The sequence below is a fragment of the Limanda limanda genome, chromosome 13 (genome assembly GCF_963576545.1).
Source record: "Limanda limanda chromosome 13, fLimLim1.1, whole genome shotgun sequence".
In the NCBI taxonomy this organism is placed as follows: Eukaryota; Metazoa; Chordata; class Actinopteri; order Pleuronectiformes; family Pleuronectidae; genus Limanda; species Limanda limanda.
The window spans coordinates 25,842,372-25,864,487 of record NC_083648.1 but is presented as its reverse complement, the minus strand read 5'-3'; the positions used below and the strand labels follow the sequence as shown (position 1 = coordinate 25,864,487).

Below are 22,116 nucleotides of genomic sequence, written 5' to 3'. Positions count from 1 at the left end.
TACACGTCTTTGCATCAAAATATAACTTATACGGTTCTTATTCACCTGAAGCAAAATTTTAAAAAAAATGTACCCAAAATAAAGGACTATCTAAAAATAAATATGCCATCACAGAATGCAACCAAATGAAAACAATTCAGGCCTATGCAGTTAAGGCAATAACAAGGTGTTATTGATAAATTATACTTGAACTGTTACAGTATAATTGATCACCCTTAAACTACAATTTGATTAACTGTGCAGCCTTATAAACAGTACAAGCCTCCCATCATCCAAAGACCAGTAAATAGTAAATTATCACTTTATTATTTGGCTTTAACAGCTGTTATGATAGTGAATGAGCAAAATATCTACACATCTTTGCCTTTCAAGTAGAGCTAACTTGTGCTCCATCAGAATGTAATGTCCATAGATTAACTGTGCAGTGTGTTCTCAGAGTCAGAATGTATTGTGTCCACAGCCTTAGAGTGAACATTGTTATTTTTTCACCGGTCTATTACTTTTATCTCTAGAGAACCCCACTGCAACCCCCTTCCTCTTCTGTACCACTCCTCCCCTCCTACCTTTCCTCCACTCACCCATCTCACACCCACGCTTTCTTTCCACCCAACCCCCCACTACCCACCAACCCACCTCCTTTACTTCCTCTTGGTTTGGAGAGCCTGCCTCTTCCTTGTCCTCTCCCTCCTCTGTCCTCCTTTTGAGTTTAAGAGAGAAGTAAGTGCAGAACCAGTTGCAGCCTTACTCTCTGAATACTAGGTAATGACATGAACTCATGAAGAATGACATCCTTTCCTGTTTGTAGACTTCATTTTTAATTTAGTAGTGCCTTCCCTTCCTGCCTCTCTATCAGTTATTGTACCTCTCCTCAATATGTCCTTCCTGATGGTTTGTTGTGTTTTGCTGTGCTGTTCTTTGAAGTGCTAGACAGGGTGCTGGGGAGGTGTTTAACTACACACTATATATTCATGTATAGTAATAAAATATTTGTAATTCAACACAATTTAACTTTGGGTTCATTGACAATTTTGAATCATCATTTAAGGATTTTCATTTGACTAAACTGCCAGACTGAATTAACAACTTGTTACAGTGAATCCATGCCTGAATTATGAAGGCTTAAAGGACCATACCAGTGGTTTTGAAAGCCAGCGCCAGTCATCAGCTGAGGCATAAAAATCTATTTGATCTTATCTTTAATCATCTACCTGTTTCGAGTTTTAAAGTTGTGATACACCCACTGTAAATTCTCCCAAAAACCATTCCACACTCATGTATCACTATTCTGGTGGACAAAAACATTATAATCCTACTAGGTAGTTCTGTATTAAATCAGTCAGCAGGAAAGAACATTCAATACTGGATTCAGATCTAATAATGAATATATAAAAGAATAATTACTCATTTGCAATCTACAAACATTGTTTGAGCTCTGTTCCTCCACTGATTAATACTCTTAGCTTACTCCAATGTGTTCGAACTAGCTGTAAAAGTCAAATGTGCTCCCCAGCTCCCACTGATTCTGTTTTCAATACTGTCCTGTGTGCAATAATCTCTCTCTCTCTCTCTCTCTCTCTCTCTCTCTGTGTATGCGTGTGTGAGTCTTAGGAATTCTGTGACACATGGCATAGACTACATATATTTACCCTGATTTGGCTATTTATCCTTATTTTCTTTTTCCTGATCTGCTCCCATTTTAGTTTTTAATTATGTTTGCAGTCAATACACAGAACACATTGTCTATGTTTACCTTTTGCCTTGATAAATACTTTCTAATATAGGATCTGTACAACCTGTTTCGTCATTCTAACGTGGCTTCAACTTTCTTCTAACTGAGGGATAGTTCACAGAAAAAAGAAAATTCACTCATCATCTACTCACCGCTGTGCCGAATGAGGGGTGGGTGAAGTGTTTTGAGTCCACAAAACACTAAAACAGTTTCAGGGGTAAACAGCATTGCAGCCAAATCCAATAAAACTGAAGTAACTGGCAACCACGTCTTTAAACAAAAAAAACAACAGAAAAAACATAACATGCCTCCATACTGCTCCTGTGGTGTCATCCAAGTAAGCCCTGACATTCAAATTCGACTCGAAACCACGTCATTTACACCATGTTTTAAGAGTAAATTTCCGCTAGCGGTATGTGGGTGCGAACGTGGCGAGAGAGAAGGATAATAGAGGAAATTTGGGCCAAAATCATGGTGTAAATTATGCCGTTTTGAGTTGAATTTGAAATTGCAATTGAAAAGCCTACCAACAAAAAAACACTTTCCCATTTCTAATAGTCTTTCCAGAGTCTCCAAATCCAAACATTCTGTCCACTGAATGCCAAAACAGGTTTTGAATCTGGATTCGGCTTCCAAACATTGCCAGGTAATTATGTTGTAAGGAAACGGATGGTTACCTCAGTAACCTTATACATGAGAGGCTCAAACTAGAGGTATCCTCAGCTGATGGAACAGATCATTGGAAGCACTGTTTATTTCAGGCGGTTAGACCTGTGTGGGTAGAAGATTATTTAGTGGCCTAGACTTTCACATTCACTCCCTGTTCTCCCTTTGCCTCTTGCCAGTCTCACCAAGCAACTGTATGAGTCATATATTAAATGTGATACATTTAGTCAAATGTATCATGGATATTCAACATTTGAACGTAATGCATCAGGAATAATTCGTTTTGATTTATTCTTCACAAGTGTTAAAGGTATGAACAACCACAACCATGAAACATCAGTTATCCTAATAAATCCCAGGAAGTAATGTGTCAGGATTGTTTTAATGATGTTCATAAAGCAAAAATTTAAAAATGTGTATAATGACATTTTCATGTCAATGATTACTCAACTTAACACCCTTTTGTTAGCTGAGAGCATTTTTTAGATTCATTCTGCTAGCTATTGAATATGACAGCACTGAGACGGACCAAGACATCTTACTGCAGTGAGAGTGTGGCAGCTTGCCATTTGTCTTGAGTAGTTGTAGCATTTATTAACTGACAAAGCCAGAGCTTCAGATTTAGTTCACTGCTAACCCTGAACTGTCTGCTCAAGTCCCCAGCCTGACCACTGACTCTTAAAGCAGCTGCACTACTTAAAGTGCAAAGTACTTAAAGTTAAAAAATATTGAGTCTACAGGCAACTGCAACATCGTGACTTATGATGGTGGAAGCTGAATGAAGGGCAGTTTAAAACCACAGTTACTTGGGGATCATGAACATGATGGGTCAGACAGGGTTAAACGCCTGATGTTGGCCTTACCTTACCAGCCTAGCCTGGTGTGCAACCAGAAACACAAGAGAGCGTGCAATAGGTCAAGTTGGTAGTAAGCACCCGCGGATGGATCATGAGGCAAACTACTTCAGGTTTGATGTGCTTCTAAAATTTGTATTTTGAACAGATCATTACAGTTCGGATTTGAACATTTCACCTCACGTTCAAATTAATGTTCGAATTTGAATTAAGAATTTCAGCCCTTATCTTTTATGAGACACTGTTCTGATGTCAAATGTAAGGAGAGATATTGCTTTCAATCAGTTATTGTCTAATTGATGTCTATTTTTAGTTTTATTAGGTTAAGCACTGGTTGCCATGCTTCTCCTGACACTTGGTTAGACAATTAAAACTTCTTGAGTTTAGGGAAGAAAATAATTATCATTAAATAAATCAACATTAAGAAAAAGTCAAGTAGCCCAAATTAGACGTCATTCACCAACCGTTTTTAAAAATACATTTCTTCGTAATTAAAAAACACTTCTGAGTTTATTCTGGCAATCACCAACGTTTTCTCAACTGGGATTTGTTGCTTAGGTTAGACCAGAATCTATGCACACATAGGAGCACTCTTACATTTGATCAATGACATGCGTGTGCAAAATAATCAGTTTTCTTTGATCTTCAGTTGTATGGAAAGATTTCAATTATTATACGAAAAAGACAGACAGGTTTCATTGCAAGTTGCTATTTTTGCAACTTTTTGCATGGGTGTCAGAGATTTGAAACAGGATAATTTTGAAAAAGAGACACTTATTCACAAAAATACCATCCAACATTAGATTTTAGACAATGCATTAAATGTGTTAAATGTGTCACATGTTCCATGGTTTTTCAGCTTATGGTCAAAATGTTCCGTCTAATTGTACTATGAAAAACGAGCTGGCTTTCTGACTCTGTGACAGGAATTGCCCAGGAGAGTGTGTGTGTGACACAAATGGTTATTGCTTGTTTTCTTAGATTACAGACACAAGCAGTATAAAAATCTTACTAGCCGGTGCAAAGTGCACTGCACACAGCTCTACAATGGCCCAAAACACTGTTAAGCTGCTTTCAGACCTACACTATTTTACAAAATAACAGGTATTTAGAAGATTATGTTACAAACTCCTTGTCAGGCTATAATATAAAATACATTGATGATGCTGTGGACACTACACATCGAGTCACTGGCAATGTCACATAGACAGATATTGTTATTTCAAAACCCCCAGAAATGCATTAAATGTCCACCCCCTAGCATCTGCACAGATTCCACTGTAGAAAGCAATGTTCCACTGTTCCTTACCCATTACAGTTGAATGAGTTTTGAGCTGCAGTGGAAATGAGGCCTGTGCGTGGGTGAGAGATGCTGCTGATGCCACTGCAGCTGGTCCTTTCCCCGCATTCTCTTTTTATAGCCAAACTGCTCATTTGTGTCTCTTTGACGTCACAGACACACACACATACACGCACACGCTCACGCCCACACAAACACATGCACACATATATTACAGAGAGAGAGAGAGACAGAGGGAGAGAGTGAAAGAGACAGAGATCAGTGATTCATATATAAATTAGCCAGAGTAGCAGTGCTATTCTCCTGCTGTCTGTTATTTCCTCTCAAATTCTCACACTCTCTGGCCTCCAGTCTGAACTCAGAATTCCTCACAAGTATGATACGCTGCTGGAATCAATCCACCTAGGAGAAGTACACTTAAAAGTTTTGGCTAATTGAAACTAATGAGCTGCAGTGGAATAGGCCTATACCATCCAAACCATTTAAGCTACAGATGCTGACATGATGGAGCCTACTTTTAGTTCAGCAGCCTTTGGTGAGACCCACCAGTCTGAGAAAATGACTGTGAGGGTTAAGTTTTCTCAAGCTGAAGACAACTTATTGTATCATTTATTTACTGGAACGTGCATGAATGAGCATAATTGATTTGACTGAAATACCTTATGGTGGAGTATCCTTCCTACTGTGCTGCTGACAATTTTGTCAGACAGGGGCAATGATATTTGCTTTAGCTGTGTGCATTTGAAGGACAGGCAAGATTATCTTTTACTATATCCAACACCAGCAAATGTGTTCAACATAACTTAATTTGAATTTGAAAGTTGTGTGGTTCTTTATCATTAAGGCTTAGTGGCACAGGGTTAAATTAGGCACCATAGTTTTATTAGATCTGCCTGGGTTTCCATGGATTAAAGTTTTCCGTCGCTATGACGGATTTCCGTCAACTCCGCTCGCATAAGGCGTAAAAAGCCGAGTATAAATCGGCCTTCCGGAGTCGCATTTCCGGTTTCATACCCGGAAACTGCGGAAACCACGGAAGATTTAGAAGAACGAATATAGACCAAAATAGAAGAGCACTTGGCAGAAAAGATCCGAAACTATGAACACTAGTATAACCCGTCACTGACCGGCGGATTTGTCCGCCAGAAAAAGGCTCTGAGGAGCCGCCGTGGCGATGTATATAAACGTATGCCACACACGAAGAAGAGCCGACTTCAACAAAAAACATTACTCCGGCTAGTGGTCTGGCGGTGAATTGCATTGCAACACGCGCCACTGTAGGGGAACTATAAACCAAAACGAGTCCGTAGAAGCTGTGTGCGTGCGTGCGTGCGTAAAAAACGACTATAAATCGGCCTTAAAAATTAGATCGATGCAGATCCGAAGAGAAAAAAAAATAGGGGGGGGGGGTGTAACACTGATATGATTTGCAATAACTTCACCAATCAGCTGTGATTTTTTTAACCTTTTGTTTGTGAACCATGCCTTGCGTCTTTCTCATGTTTGAATGGATAAGTTGACGCGGCATTTTAAAAAGAAATCCATGCGTTGGCATATAATTGTTCTTGAAAGCATTGTGGAAATAAATGCTTGCTCTGACAACTTGTGCAGACGTTTTGTCATTTATAGCCCATTAACACGAATGGTGAAGTCTTGCAAAAAAATATTGGTTTTATGCCCTAGCTTTAAACTAGTAAGTGATAATGGACCACGTGAAGTTCAAATATCGAGGCGGTAAGCAGCCACAACCCAAAGTGAGTGCCGATTTTTTTTTTCAGTCAGATGATTTTTTTTTGCTTTAATCCCTGGGTTTCTCCTCCAGGTATATATGGCCACTGTGGCAGAGAGCTGTGGTAACACAGGCCTTCATGAAAAAGCTATACGTATAATATATTCTATGCAGTATATTTTACATTATTGTCATAACATTTACATTTGTAAAGTATCTCTTTTCAGGGACATACTTCTGTCAAAAAACAACAATCTACTTACATCAGCCCCCAAAATATATCTGATTTTGGGGACACGGCTTTTGTCAACAGTCATATTGTCTACACAATTACAATTTTCCAAAACATCTCTAAAAAATAATAAGAAAATCACCTTAACAAAGCCTTTCATTTGTCTTTGCCCCAAAAGATAGCCTATGACACACACAAACCCTCCTGTGCTGTATGGACAGCTCTGTGTTGATGAACTGGGCTGACTCCTGGAAAGCAGATATATGAATTAGCCAAGCTAAGTACCCAACTGATTGTACCACAGCAGAGTGGGAGCTGGTTACGAATATCTATGTATGAATGAGAAAAGAATGCCTGCTATCCTTGTCAATTCTTGCTCTGTGTTGTGTTGATATTGTACTGCTAACTATATTAGATGTATCTTTTTAGTTACATGTGTCATCAGGACAGTTTAGGCAGCCAATTTGGAAGCTGGGCCTCAGACAGCAGTGAAGCGGAGCCTCCTGACAATGTTTCTCTGCCCTCTCTGCCTGGTCATCAGGTACCTCAGGATGAGTGGAGTGGCTTCTCTCCACTAGGGAAGGAGGACGACATCCCCTGTCGGAGGATGAGGAGTGGCAGCTACGTCAAAGCCATGGCTGAGGATGACAGCGGAGACTCTGATGGGAGTCCTAAACCCTCACCCAAGATCCAGGCCCGCCGGGCCAGCTACCTGAAGGCCACACAGCCATCACTGACTGAGATGACCACTCTACAGTAAGATTTCATTGTTTCTGTCCTTATCAGCTTGAGTATTTGTAATTTTTATTCCTACTCTGCATCTTACTTTATAGGCCTCCAATACCCCTGTCCACAGCGCTGCCGCTCCCATAACGCACACTACGCGCTGTGCGTAGGGCACCAAGTCCTGAGGGGGCACCTGAATAGGCAACTGAAAAATCATCATAGTTATAATAATTATGTAGCCGAACGTTTGGTTGTATCATAGGTCCGACCTCAGCCGACAAAGGACACAAGAGCAGGTCATGCGCTCGGGACAGCACACCCGTTTATTCTCCGTTCATTTTACAACTTCACTCATCACAGAGCCCACTTTCTTTAAAACCCCCTTTCAAAATAAGAGTCACTACCAACAACCCGCTTAGAACAGGAAATACAAATCAACCCTCAAAAATAACGTCATTAAATAAAATAGCTTACAATTATAATGCCGATATTATTTCAGTATATGAATATTAGGCACCTTTTAGGCATGTATATCACAAAACAGGCAGAACAAGAGATATATTTAATTGCTTTAAGATGGTGCTCTGAAAGCACAAGTCCTGTCATTGAGAGTCCATCAGCAGGTGACAATGTAGAGACCTGTGTGCCCCCTCCAACTGATCCTGCTCTTTGGCTGCCACAAGTTTTAGACGCGGATCGTGTTGAAATAGTATGAAGAGGTCCATTTAAAATCCCATCAAATTTTAATTTTCCAAGGGGACTAGATGGCAGGGCGTTTTTATAGTAGCCTACAATTCAAAACACTCTCAAATGGAGAGAAAAACACGAGAAGCTGGCTTGTTTACTCGCAACAAAGCAAAGCTGTGAAGATTTTCTCAATACTTGAATGTGTGTGTTTTAGCTACATAGTGTGTTTACAAAGTAAAGTAAAATTGTGTGAATTATCTGCTTCTAAATCTTTGCTTTATTGAAGAAGATTGCTAACTTGTATACTTCTGCTTTTAAGTTTGTATTTATGGATGACTATTTAATTTCTACGAAGATTTTGCACATCCCAATACTTGAGTGTATGTATGTTTTGGTTTTTTTGTGTACTATGTTTACAAAGTAGATTTTCCTTTTTTGTTTTAATAATATGTTAAACTGGCAGAAACAAACGTTTTTTTCTCGGGGGGCGGGGGGGGGCATCATTAAGGAGTTATGCTTAGGGCACCAACATGGCTAGCAGCGGCACTGCCTATCCAGCGGCGCCAGTTGTAACTAGTTATTTGTGTTTCAACAGCCAAAGATCTGGCTCTTGGTCAGCAAAACTGGTTCCAGGCTAGCACAAGGGTAGTTGGTCTAGATGAAAAAGCCACCTACATCAAAGGCTGGGGGCAGGATTATTGTGACCACTTGTGATTGGATCTCACTTCACAGCTATGTGTGTAAAACACAACATTTGTGTTGGGGAAGACCAAAATGTGTTTTCTTTACCCATTCTGAGTCTAAATTTGTCCAAAAACATGGTGTGTGTCTGATAGGAGCAGAGTGAGTGAGCCAGCAATGTTGGGGGGTTTGGGGTGGGTACACATTGACGAGAGGTATTGCTCATTATGTGGTGATCAGTCTTTATAATGTGTAGGGTGGTTACAAACAAATCAACGTTAAAATGTAGTGGGTCAGAGACGTCAGCTGAATATCAGTGTGTGTGTATGTGTGTGTGTGTCTGCATATCAATGCAAGAGAGAGAGAAAAGTGAATGAGCGTAGTCTGGTTGGACTGAATGAATGAATATATGTATCATTTTATATATCATTTGAAATAGTGCCAGTTCGTGGTTTCATTTACAGAGTATAGGCGTAGAGATGTAGACAGTGACTCTAGCAGAGGGCTTTGCGATATGGCCTAAAAAAATATCACAATATTTTTAGGCTATATCATGATACAAGATATATTTATCTCAATATTTTGAAATCTCCCCCAAATCACTGTACAAATGTTAGGTTCATAAAGATCCACAGGAAGTGACTAAGCTAGCGGACGCTAGCATTTCCGACGGTCCCTGAATGCAATTCGTTGGTAAGATATTAGCGGATATTTAGGCTTAAAACACGGTTTAAATGACCTTGTTTCGGGTTGAATATAAATGTCAGTTGCCTTCTGATCTTTGAGAAGCTGTGGATCATAGAGTCAACTCTGTGTTTTCACTGTTTGTTTCCACTGTTTCACTGAGCAGCTGCTTCATGTGAACATGCCTCATATCTCACTGTGCAAGTTTATGTTCATCATTTGTAGACTGATTTGTTCGGTTCAGCATTCACAAAGAATATGAACAAACTAGGGCTGAACGATTTGGGAAAATAAGCTAATTGCGATTTAATATGCAATTTTTTCCCCCAAAAAACGTAATGAATGATTTAAATATGACCAACACAATATTAGACACATTTAGTGTAAAATATTCTTTAAAATTATAGGTGTCTTACTGCTCCCAAGTCAGCAACATTTCACACAACTGAAACATAGAATTTGCCTCTACTTTACTTTGAAAATATTTTGTAAAATCAAAGTAAATAAAGTTAGGGTTAGGGATAAAAAACGGAGAAATGCACAGGCCACAGAGTCAAACAGTACAACTGCATGTATGAACAGTTTCCTGAAGCTAATGAAATGGTCCCACTCCTCAGACCTTGATTTTTAACCCTTTCGAAAACACGTCATGCAACAGACAGAGTGTGTGGAGCCCCTACTCTCGTTCACATGTTATAATCGCGCACGTTGCGATAAGGAAATCGCGTTTTATCATATCGCGATTTTATCGCAAATGCAATTAATCGTTCAGCCCTAGAACAAACTGTCAATAACAGTCTCTAAACTCGATGGGACTCTTCCATTTTTTCGCTTGAATGCCTTATTAGCATAGGTCAACACCCCGCAAATGCCCATCAAAAGGGCATGAGGCTACAGGGCCATGTGGACACACAAATCTCAAAAACTTAGGAATGACTAAACCTTAAAAAAGTAAATATTTTTAAAACAGTGATACTTGAAATGCAGTTACATGTTCAGTGAAAGCTGTAATGTATGAGAGGAAAGGATCCCCAACCAGAAACCCTGAGAGTCCTGTGATTAAATGGTCTACAAATACAGAGTCGGGGTAAGACAATTCTGTTGCAAAATTTTGAAGGATTATCGGTGTGGAGGGAGAGGCGCAGTGTTGTGCAAGTTCACACCTCTCATGCCACCATTAAAATTCTGAACTAGTTCATAGTTCAGTTCATTTCATAGTTTTAAGGTGGAAAGGGAGAATGAAAGACTTAACTTAACTATCCATCACTACCACTTGCCTTTACTGTCGAAATATTTATAGTAGTGTGTAAAGATCCCTCAGATAATAATAAGGTGCATCGGTTGTAGTCACTGAGTCTGCATCTCTGCTTTCACTTGCCATTTTTATGAGACCGAGAGCTGTTGTATTGTGTTGCAGGTGTGGCCTGCCCCTTTAAGGATGTTTGTAGTGTGTGACGTAGCGCACCTGGGTATTGTGGGAAAATACGTTAAAAGTGTGTGTATGATGAGAAGTGACGGACCACCTAGAGGTGATGAGAGTGTTGCTCCTGCTGTATATCCGAGAAATAAAGTGGCTGCATTCCAAGTAAAGAAACGTCTCAGAAAGCGAGCCAAAATAACCCGTGAGCTGAGCTCCCAAATACGGTTCGGAGCCGAGACACTGGCCAGAGATGAAAACACTTGGAATACGTTGCTTATTTGGTCTACATTTGTGTGCGATGAATCATGGGTAACGTAGTGCGAAGTAGAGTTAGTTGGTTTAGGTTAGGCTACATCGCGGACATTTTACGGGCACTGAGCAACGACATGGTGCAAGCATTCGATTTAGACTCTCCTCAGGAGAAGTAAAACATTCAGTAACGTTTTAGTTAGACCTCAGATAATGTTGTAACGGACTGGTAGTTTGGTTTATGTTCTCTTTGACTGCTCTGTGTTTGTTATGACTTATGTTCAGCTAACTTCATCATGTTAAATAAGTATTGAGATTTCCTGAGGTCGGGACAGGTCGGGGTGGGGCACGTGCCAGTTCTAGACCAATGGCTGTGGGGTTGTGTGGGATGGTCGGCTCTCATTGGCTGATGAGTTGGAGGGTCAAGGGTGAATGAGGAAGTGCAGTGAAGAAGTGCAGTGGTGGATGTTAGAAGTGTCGGAGTTACGAACAAAAAGTGTGTCGTGTTTGTTGGACTTTAATAAAGTTACACATAAAGAGAGAAGTTTCCTGTTGTCTATAAGCAAGGACGCTACAATATGAACGTGTTCACCGTTCAAATTCATTATTTGTCATTACGTTGCGTTCAGTTCATCGTTCTCATAAAAATGAACGTGTTCAACGAACTTGAATGGCATTACAGAAAATGGTTTGAGAGCCAGTGATCACGTATCAGAGATGGTGATTGTATTGGTGGATCTTGTATGGCGGATTCTGTATCATGCTGGCTGACTGTGATAATAATGTTGGTGGACCACGATTGAGGTGGCAGCTGATGGTGGATCCTGATAGCGGCAGTGGACAATGACTACGGACTAAAGTGGCATCCGATCGTGGTGGCTGCTGACCATGGATTATGATAACAACAAGACTGTTTGATATATAGTATTTCTCTTCAGATACTCGACCATTACTGACAATAATCCATTCATTATTTTACCTTCCATTATGCTATAAAGTGTTTATTCTAATGAATGCTGAAAATACTCTTATCTCTCTGATGTTCCCCATTACTAGGGATGAGCGAGTACAGCATTATCTGTATCTGCTAACCATATGAATTATCCATATCCGTACTCAGAGTGGGCGGGGCTTAACCCGGAAGTGGGTGTGATTTAACCCGGAAGTGGGCTGGTTCAACATAACTTTCTTTTTTAACTTTTAATTTTTTTATGATTTTTTTATTTTTATTTTTTTTTAATTTATTTCCACACCAGGTGTGTGTGTGTTTGGGGTGTGTGTGTGCGTGTGTGTGAGTGAGATGTGAGGGACGTTCACTGTCTCCCGGAGAAATGAACACTCTGTGTTTTTAGTATATAAAGACGTGAATTATATTCGTTCACAAGTCATACAGACTGGTTTTGTTATTTTCACTTTACATTAACACTTAAAGTTTAGCGCAGTGTAATTGTTTGCCGTGATAATTAAATGCCAGTGTGATAATAAATGACAATGACACACACACACACACACACACCCACACACACACAGTCCCGATGCGCAGTGAACCTGAGTGACTGAGAGACAGAGAGCTTTTCTGTGAGTGAGTGAGCAGAGCCGTGTGTGACGGGGAGGAGCGCTGTGACGCTGTGTGAGGATTTTCATTCAGTCCGAGCACAGATAATGACTCCGATTACTCGTCTTATACTCGTAATCGGCAAAAGTGCTTTATCCGTACCGGATACTCGTTTCAGCCGAGTATCCGGCTCATCTCTACCCATTACATATGGCATCTTTTGCTCTTCTGTCTGTCCTGGTAGAGGGATCCCTCACGTGTGGCTCTCTCTGAGGTGTCTACATTGTTTTTACCCTGTTAAAGGGCTTTTTAGTAGTTTTTCCTTACGCCGGGTTTACGCTGGGCGCTAATCTGTAGCGCGCCGGCGCTTTGTTGTTTACACCGGACGCTGAAGCGACGGGCAGCGCTAATAATATCACCCGTTGACCCAGTAGTATTAACGCATATAGTCATTTGTTGCTCCAACATTAACTGCAACAATGTCGGGTGTCAAGGGTAAATTACGTATTCTCCACTCAAGCCTATGGGGAGAGTACCTAAACAACCCCCCCCCCCTCTCTTTTTATCTTCAGGACTGCTTGTGTGTCTGTATGGATGGGCAGAGGGGAACATTTAATAATGTGATTGGTAAGATTGGTAAAATTAAAACTAAAGGACAACAGAAGGGATTACAAACTATGGGATGCACATTTTATCATTTATATCATATAAAATATGTCATCAATATCGTTTAAAAAATGTTCAGTGTGTTTCCTGGTGCGATACGCAACAAATAGACTCGAAGCTGAAACTATCGCTGCACGGCGCTAGGCAGCCTTGGCGCAGCGCGGCGCTTCAGCCTCCAGTGGGACCCGCACAAAGAAATTCTTCAAAGCCAGGAATCACTGAACAAAAATCTGAAGAAGTCGCCACAGCAGGCTTAAACATAACATTTTTTAAAATATTTTAATTTAGCCTTTTGATGTGTCAGCAGTGGACATAAAATACCACAAAAAACAATACACAAGAAACGGTTACACTTTCAGTGAAAAATGTATCGGGAAAAAATCGCATAATAGTTTGATCTCAGATTTGAAGTCAAAATAAATACTGTCAAACCCTGAAGAGAGGGAAGGTAAAAGAAAAATGAGGTGCACAGAGTTATCTGACCTGGATCTGCACATCATTGGAAACAGAGCACTGCAAGTAAACCCTCAGCTGAGAATCTGTGGATAATCTAGCCTGACAGGACCCATCAGAACTGGACATCGGGATGGGCTCAGACAAAATGTTTTCAATCTTTTATTTATTTTTTATTTATTATCTGGTGAAGGTCCCGCTTGGTGTGCAGTGCATCCATAGACCTGGGTGTGGTGCGCACAGTGTTGTGCGGTTGCATCTCCTGAGCCATCTCTCGTCTCAGAAATTAAATAAACTCCGTTTTCTTTCTTTTTTTACTAGCTACACTTTGATGGAACATTTTTACTAAAAGCTGTTATACTTTGGTGACACATTTAACATACAAACACTAGTGTGTAACAATGGGAGACTATTTTTGTAACTAAATATTCTCTGTTATATTCCCATGCATTTAAAAAAAAAATTATATGCATTGAAGCTTGTCAGTATTTTCTAAGTATAAAATAATAAAATATTATTAAACATTTTAACATTTTACAAATTATACAAATTCAAAGTTGAAAACACAATAACTGATTATTTTACAGAATCATTTCAGTTGTCAAATGTGCGTATAGAGTGCTCTTCAGAGTACATAGCTTCTGTTCCTACAAAACACTGTTGAATCTCAGAATCTTCATAAAAACGGTGTAAGTTGGTTTTAAGAAGAAATTTCTACCTAGCCTCCTAGTATTTACTGCATCTGCTAGTATTGATGAAAATGTCTAACAAACAACAGATCCAAGGATGAATAAGTGGTGCCATACATATAGAAGACCCTGCAGCAGATGTCAAGAGACCTTTGGTGATGAGGGCCAACGGCTATGTGCTGCAAACAAAAACTACTGATGTCTACAGCGGAATTTATACGCTGTGGCCTCCTTCTGAATGCTGCAGAGATCTGTGTGTTGATGTGAACGCGTTTGAGCAGAGAATCTTCTGCTGCATTGTTCATATGTGAAAGGCAGGAAACAGTTGTGTCACCATCATATGTAAGCTCTGTCAGACTGGTTGTTATCATAAAAATAATAACAGTGATATAACCCCAAAAAAGTAACGATGTTATCAATGATACCAGGTAGTAATAATGATAATAATATTATTAAACATGTGCTCTGCATGACCTCTGCCTGATTACAATCTACATTAAATGCAATGAAGGTTGCCACAGGCGGAAACAGGAATTTGCCGTGGATTCACAACTGACTCCTATTAGAGATGAGCCGGATACTCGGCTGAAACGAGTATCCGGTACGGATAAAGCACTTTTGCCGATTACGAGTATAATACAAGTAATCGGAGTCATTATCTGTGCTCGGACTGAATGAAAATCCTCACACAGCGTCACAGCGCTCCTCCCATCACACACGGCTCTGCTCTCTCACTCACAGAACAGCTCTCAGTCACTCAGGTTCACTGCGCATCGGGACTGTTCCATTGGCTCAGTCAAGGAAGCAGAAATGATTCGTTCATTTCCCGACTGGGTCTTCGGGTACGAGTCTTTGGAAAAATTTTCACGAGACCTGCAATGGCTCAGTAGAGGAGCGCTGGAGATGCGAGGGACGTTCACTGTCTCCCGGAGAAATGAACACTCTGTGTTTTTAGTATAGAAAGACGTGAATTATATTTGTTCACAAGTCATAATGACTGGTTTTGTTATTTTCACTTTACATTTACACTTACTTTACAGTAAAGTAAACCTCTATTAAATACAGTACAACATGACAGTTTGTATGGTTTGAAATTGTCATCTATTATCACACTGGCATTTAATTATCACGGCAAACAATTACACTGCACTAAACTTTAAGTGTTAATGTAAAGTTAGAATAACAAAACCAGTCTGTATGACTTGTGAACAAATATAATTCACGTCTTTCTATACTAAAAACACAGAGTGTTCATTTCTCCGGGAGACAGTGAACGTCCCTCGCATCTCACTCACACACACACACACACGCACACCTGGTGTGGAAATAAATTTAAAAAAAATAAAAATAAAAAAATCATAAAAAAATTTCAAAGTTAAAAAAGAAAGTTATGTTGAACCAGCCCACTTCCGGGTTAAATCACACCCACTTCCGGATAAGGCCCCGCCCACTCCAAGTACGGATACGGATAATTCATATGGTTAACAGATTCAGATACAGATACAGATAATGCTGTACTCGCTCATCCCTAACTCCTATAGTGGCTAACCCCTACATGGAAGAAGTTGAAAGCAGATACCTGACCTCCATTGCAGGAACCGCCTACAGCCATTGATTCATATTTTTGTGACACCTGGGTCAAAATCCGAACACCGGAGGTTGTAGCCTTCTCAGAACTCATCAAAGCAGTGGATAAAAATAAGGGATAGTTTTCCCAAAATTTAAAATTCACTCATTATCCACTCACCACTATGCCGATGGAGGGGTAGGTGCATTGTTCCACTTGAAACAACATCATTTACGCCATGGTGTAAAGTAGAATCAGAATTTTGGGGCTTAAGGACACTTGGCTGACACCACAGGAGCAGTATGGAGGCATTTGTTGTATTTCTGTTATTGAAAAATTGGTCACCATTTACTTCAATTGTATTAGATTTGGCTGCAATGCTCTTAACGCCTGAAAATCTTTAAGTGTTATGTCAACTCAAACACCCCCTACCATGAGCATAGTGGTGAGAAGATAATAGGGCTATCCCTTTGCACCAGTGTTCACCAGTTGAACAAATCTCACATCCTGCCTCTCTAAAAGTTAATCCTGGATGGCCCACGATTTTCTTAAATTCAGTGAAGCCTGAGGTGATCCAGTTTAATCCCCTTAATTCCACCTTCTTTGCCACTGCTTACCTTTTTGATCAGTATGACCCAGATTTGTCACAGCTGAGACTCTGCCACTTTCCAATAATGCTGCATTGATAAATGTGCATGTTGAATAACTTCAGCTACTTAATCACTGTGGTTTTTCATGTGACGTGGATAGTGAACATGACATAGAGGATTAAAGTAAGTTCAGAGTTAACTGTTTATTTAATTCTACATCTTTGTTCTCTTTCTGTCAGGATTTCATCGGAACATTCTCCCAAGCTGCAGATCAGGAGCCACAGTTACCTGCGTGCGGTGAGTGAGGTTTCAATCAATAGAAGCCTGGATACCCTGGACCCCAAAACCCTCCTCGACCCTAAATCGCTGCTGTCCTCACCCCAATACCGTTCTCGCAATGAAAGCTACATGAGGGCCATGAGCACCATCAGTCAGGTTGGTTGCCAAAACTGCTGACTTTATATTTACAGTAAAACCCCCACAAATCATTTCTCATGCACTCTGCTGTCATATGATGTTTGTACCCAGTCACACTTTGCAGATGGGTCCACTGTATTGTAACCTTAAAATAAGTATGAGGACACATTTGCGTTTACACAGCAAAAATAATGTGATTAGGTTCTTTCTTGGCCTTTGTCCTATCCTTCCACATTTGTTTTGTGGAAATCTGTTACTGTCGCACTGTCTTACTGACATACAAACAAAAAAAGGAAACAAAGCAACAAAGAGGATTGAAAACATAAATTCGGGGGCAGTAAAAATATGAGATACATCAGAGGGCAGGAGGATTTATCATATAAATAGAGAGATAACATCAAGTGTGTACATCAACTGCAACCAATCCTGTTACAGTCTTACATGTAAGGTGGCAAGTGTCAATCCTGTGTTAAAAAATGACTAGATGGGTGAAAAGGATGAAAAATAAATATATTCCCGTCTGATAGAGAGAACCATTACTTTGAAGACTTATCAGACAGAAAGAAAGTCATCAGTTATTTGTTGTCCTATGAAACATGAAATATAAGGGGGGGGGGGGGGATCTGTCACGTGATGAACATGCGACAGATCTAATAAATAACTACATAAAAATTAAACAAAATCTAGGATGAACAAAAAGGATCCAATACACATTGAAGATGATAAAGTGCCTTGAGAAAATATTGTATATTATTGTTTGGTGCGACACAAATATAATTGAATTGAATTTAATCGAATTGAAAGATGTCAAGAGAGCTTGAAGTTATAAGAGCTGATGCAGGGGGCGATGTGCTGTAAACAAAATCATGTGATCTCCCTATCAGGATAAATAGTCTTACCTTCCCAAATACTTACAACAGCACAAAATCTGGATTTATTCACTGCTGAAAATAATTTCATATACTTTTTCATTGAGTATGAATTACCTTTGCTAAAAACTAGAGTGTGCTGCTGTTATTATTAAGCATGTTGAAGAAATGAAACAATGCATCTGAATTATAGAACTTTTTTATCTTCACTAGGCACACATTGATATTTGTCTTTGAGTGGCACAACATTGATTTAAGATTTTAATAACAAAAAGAAAAAACATGAATAACTCCAGGAAAGATGACACATGTTTAGCATTTTATTCCTTTTTGAATTTTAAATGGAGCGATGCTTGCGAGCTAATTCAGGCAGCCAACGCGAACTGCGCGGCTCCAATCATGTGACCTACCTCACATTCCACAATAATCTATAGTACACACCCACCCAATTTGGTGGTCTATTTCAGTTGCAGAAATTCCCCATACTTTTACTTGCCCCCACTGCTGCATCAGTTTTGCTGCCAGTTGCTTCAGCGTCTCAGCATTGTTGCTCATGTGATCAGTATCTTGCCTCCTGGCTCCTTGGATCGCTTATCTCTCGAAAGAAGTCTGCCTATACCACCCGTGCAGGCCTTGACCACAAGGAAGTCTTCAATTACTTCCTGACTCTGAAATGTTTTAAAAACGTATTTTTAAAACATTTCAATTCAAACGCTGGAAACAGCGTTACCAACAGCACTCCTCCCAAAGCTGCTTCTTCGACAAAGAAGTGCTAGCTGTACCAGGAACTGCTTCCTGTATCTGCAGATATCTACTCAAGGGCAGACAAAACTACATTCCTGGATCCGCTGAAGTATCAATCCTCTGCTCGAATGAAATCTGCCCTTATAGTTATGAATGAAATTCAATCAAAATATATCACCATCTCCCCTGCGGGTGATGTAAAAAACACTATCGAGCCAATTTGGGCTTCAAGGCTTCCTGTTGACGTCACTTTCAGGAATTTTATGGTAGTTTTGCCCTACTCTTGTTTAGGGATGCACTGATCCGATATTTGTATCGGTATCGGTACTGATATTGAAGCTTCATGCAAGTTACTACTTTTACAATTAGCATTTTGGAAACTAAAACTGTAATGTGCAAAACAAAACTACAAAAACAATAACAAAATTCCCAGTGATATGAAGCTAAGTGCAGTTCTATGTCCAATCTTATCTTATTTACAATGTCACAATGCCTTTAGAAGGAAAAACTGTTGCAGTCATTTTCCTCACCCAATGTGATGGCTTTGACTGAATATTGTCTGTGATTGCTTTGTAGTTTGGCTCATAGCTACTGACAGACAGTCTGAGGCAGTCTGTGAAGTGTCTGTTAGTAAGCTGGCTCTTGTATTGTACTTTGATTTGATTATTTGCATTTGTGAAAACACCATTTTGCAGAGGTTAGTGGATCCAAAGTAGGCCTTCACTCTTAGTACACATGCAGTGAAGAAAGGTTCTCTCTTCTGACAAGTTCCCAACAGTTACTGTCCTTGATCAAACATCTCTATGTCAACTCCACATGGCAAAGCGAATACTTCAACTCAATGGGCAAAAATGGATTTGAGACAAATGCAGCAATATCTTCCATGACATCTAACTCACCAAAACGCTGATTGAACTCTGTTGCCACTTTGTCCAGGTGAGCACAGTACTGCTCAGGGTGAAAACCATCCTCGTCCTCTACGTATGGTCTGTGACATTAACTCCATGTTGGGAAAGAGTGCATAGCGGCAGTGTCACTAACGAGACAGGCTGGTCTCATCCAAATTTCGTAGGAAATGTTAGTAAAAGTAATGCAATGGAATTAGTATGAATTCCACGTAATCGTGTGTCAGGAGGCTGGGGACATGTGACCCATGAGCTTCTCTCTCTTCATGAAAACAAAAAACATGGCGGACATTCATCTAACCCTAACCCTAATATGAAAAATACATATGAACTCTGCACCACGGTGATTCATCAGGGTGACAGCCGCAGGAAGAAGCTGTTCCTGAAGCTGCTGGTCCGGGAACAGAGGACCCTGTAGTGCCTGCCAGAGGGGAAGAGGGCAAACAGTCTGTGGCTGGGGTGTGAGAAATTGGGTTGTTAATGAACAAAGGTGTCTTTTACTTGGTCCTAAGGGAAACATATGATTGTGTATAAAGCAAACAAACATATTTTGACCATATCTGGCCATTAAATACCACTTAAAACATATTTGACAGATTTGGACCTCAAAGGGGTCTAAGAAAGTATACCCGAAAGGGCTTGTGCTTGGAGCCAGATGAAATGTAAACTTTGTCGTAAGACAAAAGCAAAGACATCATCGTAAAGGTCTTGACCTCGGGAGTAACATTATGTCCGTGGGAAAATTGTGGATGGCTCCTGCTTCTCAGGGATGACCTTCGAACCTTGCACCTTAGTCAGTTTTGATGGCTTACAGGATGGAAACTAAATATGCAACAGACATGGTATGAACTGTTTTGGAAAGGTCTTGAACTCCACTACCATAGCCAGATGCAAGCCTATGGGGGCGCCACTGAGTAGGGCCAAAACCTTGAAAAAAATAGATTTTACCGTTTTATTAGTAAAACGGTAAAAGAACATAAAAAAGCATGCAAGGTTCCCGGTCGCAATCTCACATAATAGTGAAAACACACACACTGGAACACTGTTCAATTTGTAGTTCTTTGTATCATTATTCCGGGTTGACATTAGGGTTGTGAAAATAGGGTTTAGAAAATATATTAGCGGATTGTTTTTGAACCCTGAATGAAAATATTGAAACTGAAACACACATATCTCGCCATAAATATCATTAAAACGCACTTTTATAAAGAAACATTGCTAAAATATAGCGTTTTTGACCAAGAATACAGCAATCTCCGCCATCTTGCTTGATCAGAGCGCTGCAAAGGTCTGCGCATGCGCACTTGTCGTTTGTAGCACTGTGCATTTCGTAAGATTCTCTATGAAAATTTGTACATAACTTTTCGTAAGATATCTTACAAACCGTTCCATGAGACCACGTTGCATCCTTCCATCCTTTAAATGTTGGGTGAATTATATAAAATGAATTATATAAGTAGGTGTCCTATAAATAAGACGCAAAAATGTTATAATCCACAAACCGTTCAACTGCAACTGATTTCCACTGTGTTGTTATGGAAAAAAGTGAGAGATTAATATTCATCACAGATCTTAAAGTTGAAAATTAATGATGTAACTTTAGCTTACAGGAAGAATTTGAAAATTTTCTTCTACTAATTATCTACAAATTCGACTATGTGTTGTTTGGTTTATTTAAACAGCAGTATTTTCAAGGCAAAAAGTTTCAACATTGCCTCTATCTCAGTAACTACTAATTTACACAGTTTGGTTAAATACATTGACAGCTACCGTGCATCAGTCCAGTCCAATAAAGCTATTTTTGTTATATAAATATTTGAGCTCCTTTTTTTTTTATACCATTTTGGAATCGAAATTGGGTTATCCATAAGCCGAATCGGAATCAATACAATTAAAAAAATGTCCAACCCTACACACCCCACACCTTCACCAATCAAAGACCAGGGTTGCTGTTTTACACAGCCACTACTTTCTTTCACCACAATTAACTTTTACAAACTAAAAACATTATTTGTTACGTATGGAGCTTTTCAAACTTATTACAACATAATTTTTTAAATCATGATTTGTCATCTACATTTTAAACTTTATTTACTCAAACAGTTCTTTCAAACCAGAATGCATATTTATTTAACTGTTAATAACTTGCTTATTAGGTCAATTTTTTAGTTGGGCTATGTTGCGGGTGGAAATCAAAGGCAGGAGGCGTCGTTCTCAAGTTAAAATTAAGCAGGTTTATTCAGAGGTCACAGGTCAGGAAACTGCGGTGTCTAGCAAATGATCATGCATGGTCCACTGATCCTGTACAGGAAAAAATGGCGGTGAGGCAGAGTACGCAGAAAGCTTATATATTGATACTGGGCATGATAGAGGTCCTTCTTCGATTGGGATTGGTCGGATCTCGTCGGGTCGTCCTCCTGGCGTCGTTTGGTCCTCCTCCTGGCGTTGCGTGATGACGTGCAAGCCGTGTTGCGGTTACTAAAGTTCATGAGCATATTGCCTCGCGTGTGCGCTTATTTTATGTGTGTGTGAAGTGAAGTGAGGTCATTGAAAACTGTGAGAAAGGCATGAAAACCTCTAGTCTAATCTGTCCGCTGTGTGTGTGTGAGGGAGTCTCAGAACTAATATAATGAAGTGATTCATGAAGCCAGAGGTTTGAAAACCTGTTGTCTGTCCGCTATGCCAGACTCCCTTTTTAAGGAGT

The 22,116-nt window shown here is 39.8% G+C and overlaps 1 protein-coding gene across 1 annotated transcript in view; it reads left to right on the top strand.

The window, feature by feature from the left end:
* The window catches only part of dlgap1a (discs, large (Drosophila) homolog-associated protein 1a), an 85,125-nt gene that overhangs the window by 3,817 nt on the left and 59,192 nt on the right, over positions 1 to 22,116 (top strand). Inside the window, exons 3-4 of the mRNA XM_061083694.1 lie at positions 7,052 to 7,266; positions 16,717 to 16,912. Coding sequence (XP_060939677.1) covers positions 7,052 to 7,266; positions 16,717 to 16,912 — 411 coding nt within the window. The remainder of the gene's footprint in view (positions 1 to 7,051; positions 7,267 to 16,716; positions 16,913 to 22,116) is intronic.